General features: G+C 44.7%; 1 protein-coding gene across 3 annotated transcripts in view; it reads right to left on the reverse strand.

Moving 5' to 3' along the window:
• Positions 1-3627, reverse strand: part of LOC105475194 (cyclin dependent kinase 7) — a 51097-nt gene extending 47470 nt beyond the window's left edge. For 2 of the 3 annotated variants that reach the window (XM_011730277.3, XM_011730276.3), the window contains exons 1-2: positions 3417-3626; positions 3005-3064 (exon numbers count right to left, since the gene is read on the reverse strand). In XM_011730277.3, coding sequence (XP_011728579.1) covers positions 3005-3064; positions 3417-3448 — 92 coding nt within the window. In that variant the 5' untranslated portion in view covers positions 3449-3626. Of the gene's footprint in view, positions 1-3004; positions 3065-3416 lie in introns of all 3 variants that reach the window. The other variant, XM_011730275.3, reaches the window with a different exon arrangement.
• Between the last annotated feature and the right edge of the window lie 4760 nt (positions 3628-8387).

Genomic DNA, 8387 nt, shown 5'->3' on the forward strand with positions numbered 1-8387 from the left:
ACTAAGGTGGAAGGATCACTTGAGCCCAGGAGTTGAAGACCAGCCTAGTCAGCTTAGTGAGACCCTGTCTTTACAAAAAAAGGAAAAATTTAGTGGGGCATGGTGGCATGCACCTGTACTCCTAGCTGGTTGGGAAGCTGAGGCAGACAGAATGCTTGAGACCAGGAGGTCAAGGCTTCAGTGAGTTATGATTGTGCCACTACACTCCCGCCAGGGAAACACACAGCAAGTTGCTGTCTCAAAAATAAAAAAGAAAAAGGAAAAAAAAAGTATGCAATACTACATATTGTTTTGAGATACACAGATTTGAGACACAAACTGAAAAATGAGATATAACCCCAAAGGCCATCAATAGGGGATTGGTTAAATAAATTAGGAAACAAATTCCACATAATCTTTTTAAAAGGGTGAGATAATCAGTATTTCTAAAGTCCAAGACGCAACAGGTGAATGAGTACAGAGTAGCTTATTTAATGATTCCTTCCCTTTTTATAAAATTAAACACATGCTAGCAAATGAATGGGAGTAGAAATTATGAGTGTTGGAATAAGGTCTACAACACCAAATCCTCAATGTTCATAGTAGAAAGTATATACAACGTCTAAAACTGGGGGAAAGAAACACCTCAAGAAATAGGCCAGGTATAGTGACTCACAGGTGTAATCTCAGCAATTAGGGAGGCCTAGGCAGGACAATCACTTGAGGCCAGGAGACTAGCAGGGGTACCATGCCTGGCTAATTTTTGTATTTTAGTAGAGACAGGGGTTTCACCATGTTGACCAGGCTGGTCTCGAACTCCTGACCTCAGGTGGTCTGCCTGCCTTGAGCTCCCAAAGTGCTGGTATTACAAACATGAGCCACCGCGCCCAGCCGAAAGGCCAATACATTTTTAACAGTGTCTACAAATGCACTAGCCATAGCCCTAGGTACAGTGTGAATGGAATTAAACAGACAATAAACTCATAGATAGGAGGATTTCAAATTTCGACAAATGCCACATCGATGACAGAACTATAGCAAAGCATAGGGAAGGAGGGAGGCATATCTGTTTTAGCTGGAATGAACAAAGAAGGCCTCTATGGAGGAGACATTTGAGTGAAACCTGGATAAGGAATCAGCCATGCCATGTTCTAGAGGGAAAATATACCAACCAAGAAGCCAGACCAAATGCAATGACCCTGTGATTCTGGGACTGGAATGAATTTAATTTGTACAGGGACAGAAAAGTCAGTGTGGCTATGATATAGTGAACCAGAGACAGAATTAAAAAGATGACTAAGCCAGGCTTGGTGACATGTGTCCTTAGTTCCAGCTACCTTGAAGCCTGGGGTGGGAGGGTTACTTTAGTCTAGGAGTTCGTGGCTGCAGTGAGCTATGGCTGTGCCACTGAACTCCAACACTTCCACCTGGGCGACAGAGAGAGCCCTCCCCCCGCCCCCACAAAAGAAAGAGGAGGAAAGATCCTTCTGAATTAAGGGTTTCACAAGGGAGAGGCTGTAGTGGTGGATCATAAAACATAAAGTAGGACATGACAAAAGTAAAAAAGTGGGAAAAAAAAAATGGCCAGGCACGGTGGCTCACACCTGTAATCCCAGCACTTTGGGAGGCCGAGGTGGGTGGATCAACTGAGGTCAGGAGTTAGAAATCAGCCTGGCCGACATGGCGAAACCCTGTCTCTACTAAAAATATAAAAATTAGCCGGGCATAGTGGCAGGTGCCTGTAGTCCCAGCTACTCGAGAGGCTGAGACAGGGGAAGCGCTTGAACCCGGGAGGCAGAGGTTGCAGTGAGCTGAGATCGCACCGTTGCACTCCAGCCTGGGCGACAAGAGCGAAACTCCGTCTCAAAAATAACAACAACAACAGTAATAATGGCAAGAATAATTGAGAAGAAGAGTCAGTCAGGTTTTAAATGAATGCAAGAGAGTGCCTGGAGGCTGGAAGATGACCAAAAAAGGGGGGAATTAATGTTAAATATGAATGACTTCCAAGGAGTTAGGGTTTTTGAAGGAGGAGAAGCAGATTCAAAGTAGCAACGGTAACAAAAGCAACATCAGGACACCTGGATTTAAATCCTAGCTTCGGCAATTACTAGCTGTGTGATCTTGACAAATCACCTAATCTCTCAGCCTCAGGTACCTCAAGTATAAAATAGGATTACTTTTAACCACTTTACAGATTGTTTTGAAGGTTAAATGAAACAATGTAGGTGAATGTGAGTTACGTAATTATGACCCAAGTCTGTCTTTCTTTTTTTTTTTAATTTTTTAAGATGGAGTCTCGCTCCCTCACGAGGCTGGAGCACAGTGGCGCCATCTCGGCACAATGCAACCTCCACCTCCCAGCTTCAAGCGATTCTCCTGCCTCAGCCTCCCGAGTAGCTGGGACTACAGGCGCGCGCCACCACGCCCAGCTAATTTTGGTATTTTTAGTGGAGACAGGGTTTCACCATGTTGGCCAGGATGGTCTCCATCTCTTGACCTCAAGTGATCTGCCCACCTCGGCCTTCCAAAGTGCTGGGATTTCAGGCGTGAGCCACCGCGGCTGGCCGACCCAAGTCTTTTGAATGAATATAAGAAGCTACTGAACTCATTTTAGACTTCACATCAATGTTGTTAATGCTAGCGAAAATCTTTCATGGTAAATCTGTACACAGAAAATACAGATACGACACACTGAGTGGATGCAGATGTGGCAGAAACAGTGACCTGGAAAGATCACGGTATCAAATAGTTCTGAAGACCGAAAAGATGGCATACTTACCCCCAACATGAGTTTATGCAGTGAAAATAACATACAGCTTCTTCATTTCAACAGAAATTAAAACGGGTTCAACCCTAGAGTTCCGTTTGGGAACACAAAGTACTAATTATTTTGTCTCTGAACATGACATGAGTAACTCATTATCAGAGTATGGTCAAGACTAATAAAATGGCTATCAGTCAATTCATAATACAGACATCTTCAAGGAGACTTGAAGAAACACGACACAAAAAGGTAACTCACTTTCTTAATGGCGACAATTTGGTTGGTATTCTTATCTCTGGCCTTGTAAACCGTGGCAAACTAGAAAGAAAAATAGGAATAACGTAAGTTTATGGGAGTTTCTGTGTTTGCCTTTTTGCATTTTTACATTTCGCGAAGCAGAGAGCCCAGAGTTCCTTAGCGGACTCGCGGCGGCTGGAAACGTGGCGGGTCAGTCTCCGTCCAGCTCCAGGCTACTCTTCAGCAAGGAGAGGCCGCTCAGGGATTCACCCCCAGGATGTAAAGAAGGGGCAGCAAGTGCGTCTGGGAGGTTTCCCCCAAAGAGAATGAGCAGCCAAGCCAGACCTCTGGCCTCCACGGGAAAACCGGCAAAGGTGGAGGTGGCGCGAGGCTGTCCGCTCGGGGCCTTCCCCGTCCCTCCAGAGAGCCTCACCTGTCCCTCTCCAAGGAAGTCCAGCTTCTCATAACGCTTTGCCCGAGACTTCACGTCCAGAGCCATCCGGCGCCGCAAAGCCCGACTCCAGGCGAAAGGGGCGAACTCCCAGGACACCACGAATTTAAAGCTACCTTAAAGCCTCCAACAGCCACTTCCGTCCACCCGGGTCCGCCGCGTTAGTATCCCCGCCCCACTTCCGTGGTGGGCGGAGGAAGCTGCGCTAGGCCCGGGCGGTGGGCGTTCCCCACCCGTCACGTGACGCCTGTCGGTGCCTTAAGTGGAGCATCTTCAATGGCTGCTGTGTCACTCTGTTACCGTTTTAACTTGGGTATTTTCTACATTACCAGGCACTAGTCAGCGTTCTAATTTGGTGTTCCATGCTCGGGATTTGGTAGGTGTCTGTGAATGTAGAAGGTTTGGCCTTGTACCTGTTCTCGCTTTTTGGTTCTCGCTTGAGCGCGTCCTGTCGCCATGGTTGCTATGGACGCCAAACCCTACTATCTCAGATTACTGAGACGAGTGCCAAGTTCTTACGGGCTGGTCAAGAGTATTCTTAGTCCAGTCCCTTTATGAAGAGGCAGGCCCAGGGAAACAAAATCCAACTCAACTGAAACGTGCTGTGGGAATCGGCTTCTAGTCCTCAGTTTTCTACTCGGTAAAATGGAAAAAATAAGGAACTACATCACAGGTGGTTGTGGGTATTAAATGAAACATGCAGAAAGCTTAGACATTAACTCAATTAATTGAGACAATGCTCAATTAACTGTTAGCAGTGATGAGTACCCAACCCCTTGATTATCATAAATTGCCATAACAAACACACTAATTCATTTATTCAAAAAAATATATTGAGTGCTTTTCCTTTTTCATTTTTCCCTCTCTTACGCTGCTGATACTGAGTGTTTTCTATGTGCCAAGCACCATTGTAGAATCTGAGATAACAGCAGGGAACAAAGATGCCTGCCTTCCAATGGGAGCAGATAAAAAACAAGTCAAATATGTGTTATGATACGTAGGTGGTAAGTGCTATGGAGATAATAAAGCAGATAAAGGATAACAAATAAGGGCAGGAGCAGGGATGGAGGTTTTTAATAGGGTGGTACAAGAAAGGCATCACTAAAAACCCTCTGGAGGGATTGGAGCAGACAAGTGATATGACCTGACTCACTTTTAAAAGGTACACTCTGATGGGAGACTATATTATAGATTTCGAGGGACAAGGAAAAGAAATAAGGCCTATTAGAGAACTATTGCAGTAATCCAGATGGCTCTACTAATGGATAATTACAAGGTTCTGAGCCAGAGCAGCTGTCAACCTGGAAATGTTCCCCTGCACCACCAGCCCCCCTGCCTTTTTTTTCCTTTTTCTTTCCTTTTTTTTTTTTTTTTTGAGACAGAGTCTAGCTCTGTTGCTCAGGCTGCAGTACACTGGCCTGAGCTTACTGCAACCTCTGCCTCCAGGGTTCAAGTGATTCTCCTGCCTCAGCTTCCCGATTAGCTGGGATTACTGGCCCACTCCACCACACCCAGCTAATTTTTGTATTTTTTAGTAGAGACGGGGTTTCACCATGTTGGCCAGGCTGGTCTCAAACTCCTGATCTCAGGTGATCCTCCCTCCTCGTCCTCCCAAAGTGCTGGTATTACAAGCATAAGCCCTGCGCCCAGCCTACATTTGATATTTCTAGGAGTTGAAAATCCTAAGTTTCAGAGATATGTTTAAGAAAGTAGCAAAATACCAAGGCCAATAATTTAGTCATTTTTTTTTTAAACTCTGTAATCAGACTGCCTGCATTTGATAGTGGCCCTATCAGTATTCAGCCACTAGATACAACTAGAGTAAATTACTTACTTTGTTTCCAGTTTCTTCTGTCATAGGATCTACTCAGAGGACTGCTCCAAGGCTTAAATGACCTCACACCTGCAAAGCCCTTAGAATAGTGTTTGACAACTAAGTATTTACTATATGTTAGCCATTATCTTTCAGTCCCTTGTCATTACTTGGGTCTAGGCAAAACTCACACGTTGCAGAAAACACACCATCTCTCTTGAGGCAAGTCATACCTAGTGGTGCTGTTGTCACAGTTTCTTCTGATAGATATCACTGAAATAGTAATTTAACCTCACTTGTAGAAATAAGCTAGTGAGCAGCTGGGTGCAGTGGCTCGTGCCTGTAATCCAGCACTTTGGGAGGCCAAGGCAGGTGGATCACCTGAAGTCAGGAGTTTGAAACCAGCCTGGCCAACCTGGTGAAACCCCGTCTCTACTAAAAATACAAAAATTAGCTGGGTGTGGTGGTGGGCACCTGCAATCGCAGCTACTAGGGAGGCTGAGGCAGGAGAATTGCTTGAACCCGCGAGGCGGAGGTTGCAGTGAGCCAAGATCACACCATTGGACTCCAGCCTGGGTGACAAGAGTGAAAATTCCGTCTCAAAAAAAAAAAAAAAAAAAAAAAGGTAGTGAGCTAAATTTCATGAAACTCTTGTGAGACTTGAGGTCCCCAAGTGTGCCATGGCATATGAGTTGGTAATCAGTATATTACAGCATGCTGCTGACAAGTAAATTCCCATTTTGGGACACTTAGGATAATGAAGACAGCATTTAGATGATATTCTGGGACAGTGAGATACTGTATATATAAAATATCATTTGAGCACTTTGAACCAAAAGAAAAAAAAAAAGAAAATAGCATTACACATTTGCAAAGCATTTTTCAGTTTAAAAGCACTTCCACACGTCTGTATTAGCCAGCTTGTAAGATGGCCATGATGATCCTTGCCTTCTGGTATTAATCCTGTTGCGTAGTCTTCTCCCACAATGAAACAGGCTGTTCTGTGTGACCAATAAAATATGGCTGAAGTGTGATTTATGAGGCTAGAACATAAAAGGATGACTTGCATGCTTGGATTATTTGCTCCGGTGAAAGCCAGTCATGTCATGAATTCACTCACGCAACCACGTGGAGAGAAACTAAGGCCTCCTGCCAACAGCCAGCATCGGCTTGTCAGCTATGTGAGTGAGCCATCTTGGAGGTGGATCAGCCAGCCTCAGCCAAGCCTTCAGATGACTGTAGCCTCAAGTGATTTCTAATTGCAACCGCATTAGGCACTAAGTCAAAACTGCCCAGTGAAGCTGCTTCTGAATTCCTGACCCAGAGAAACCAGACAAATTAAGAGTTTAGCCACTTAATTTTGGGGTCATTTGTTACAAAGTAATAGATAATACACTAATTTGATCCTGCCTATCACACTGTGTAGTACTGGAAAGAAAAACAGAAACTCGGACAAATTAAGCAATTTGCTGATTACATATATTTAAGTGCCTAACCTCTAAATGAAAACACAGGCTATTTGACTGTAAGCCTCACCAGAAGTCTGTAATACTCTCCTTGGGAGCTCATCCTGTGACAGCAATTCCCACTGGCATACTTTTTGCCATACCTATACTCACAAATTCTGTAACAGTGACAGATGTTTTTCATTCTTTCATGGCAGCAGCTATAGTAAAGATTGCCTTCAGATATACATCCACAGTTCGACATTAGGATTTCTAACTGTTGGCTCACAGTATTACTCATACCATTCTTCACTACCTGAATCCGAATTTATTTCTGAAAGCAAAATAATGGCCCTGGGTTTTTTTTTTTTTTTTTTTTTTTTTGAGATGGAGTTTTTCTCTTGTTGCCCAGGCTGGAGAGGCTGGCGTGCAATGGCGTGATCTCGGCTCACTGCAACCTCCGCCTCCCAGGTTCAAGCAATTCTCCTGTCTCAGCCTCCTGAGTAGCTGGGATTACAGGTGCCCGCCACCACGCCCAGCTAATTTTTTGTATTTTTAGTAGAGACAAGGTTTCACCATGTTGGCTAGGCTGGTCTTGAACTCCTGATCTCAGGTGATCTGCCCGCCTCGGCCTCCCAAAGTGCTGGGATTAGAGACATGAGCCACCATGCCCGGCCCGGCCCGGCCCGGCCCTGGGCTTTCTTTTGCTGAAATAAGAAAACTAAGGGATAGCAGCAGGGCAGGAGCAAAGAACAGTGGTTGTTCTAAAGTAATTTTCCCAAATAATTTTTTTTTTTTTTTAGACAGAATCTCGCTCTGTCGCCTAGGCTGGAGTGCAGTTGTGTGACCTCCACTCACTGCAACCTCCGCCTCCTGGGTTCAAGCAATTCTCCTGCCTCAGCCTCCTGAGTAGCTGGGATTACAGGCACCTGCCACCACGCCCAGCTAATTTTTGTATTTTTAGTAGAGACGGGGTTTCACCATGTTGGCTAGGCTCGTCTTGAACTCCTGACATCAGGTGATCCACCTGCCTCAGCCTTCCGAAGTGCTGGAATTACAGGCGTGAGCCACCACACCCAGCAATAAATTTTTAAATAATAAAAAAAAGAAATGAATCATGTTTTTATTTTATTTTTTTCATGGAGTCTCACTCTGTCGAACAGGCTGGAATGCAGTGGCGCAATGTCGGCTCACTGCAACCTCTGCCTCCTGGGTTCAAGTGATTCACTGGCCTCAGCTTCCCTGTAGCTGAGATTACAGGTGCATATCACCATGCCTGGCTAATTTTTATGTTTTTAGTAGAGATGGGGTTTCACCATGTCACCCAGGCTGGTCTTGAACTCCTGACCTCAGGTGATCAACCTGCCTTGGCCCCCCAAAGTGCTGGTATTACAAAGCGTGAGCCACTGCACCTGGCCTGAATCATGTTTTTCAATGAGTCACCAGAACAGCTTATTGCCAGCATCAAACCCCAATCCCTATCTCATATTTGTGCTGAACAACATTTACACTAGGCTACAGCAAAAAATTTATAAGAGAAGTAGATCACCTCTGTGGAGTAGTAGAAATAAGTAAAAATTAACCCACAGGTAATTGAGTAAATACAGAAACATACTCAAAACCAATTCTATTTCTTGCTCATGAGCTACCGTTAACTCTCAGGGACCACTTCTTTAAAGCATATTCTGGAAATCG

Source organism: Macaca nemestrina, chromosome 6 (assembly GCF_043159975.1).
Source record: "Macaca nemestrina isolate mMacNem1 chromosome 6, mMacNem.hap1, whole genome shotgun sequence".
Classification (NCBI taxonomy): Eukaryota; Metazoa; Chordata; class Mammalia; order Primates; family Cercopithecidae; genus Macaca; species Macaca nemestrina.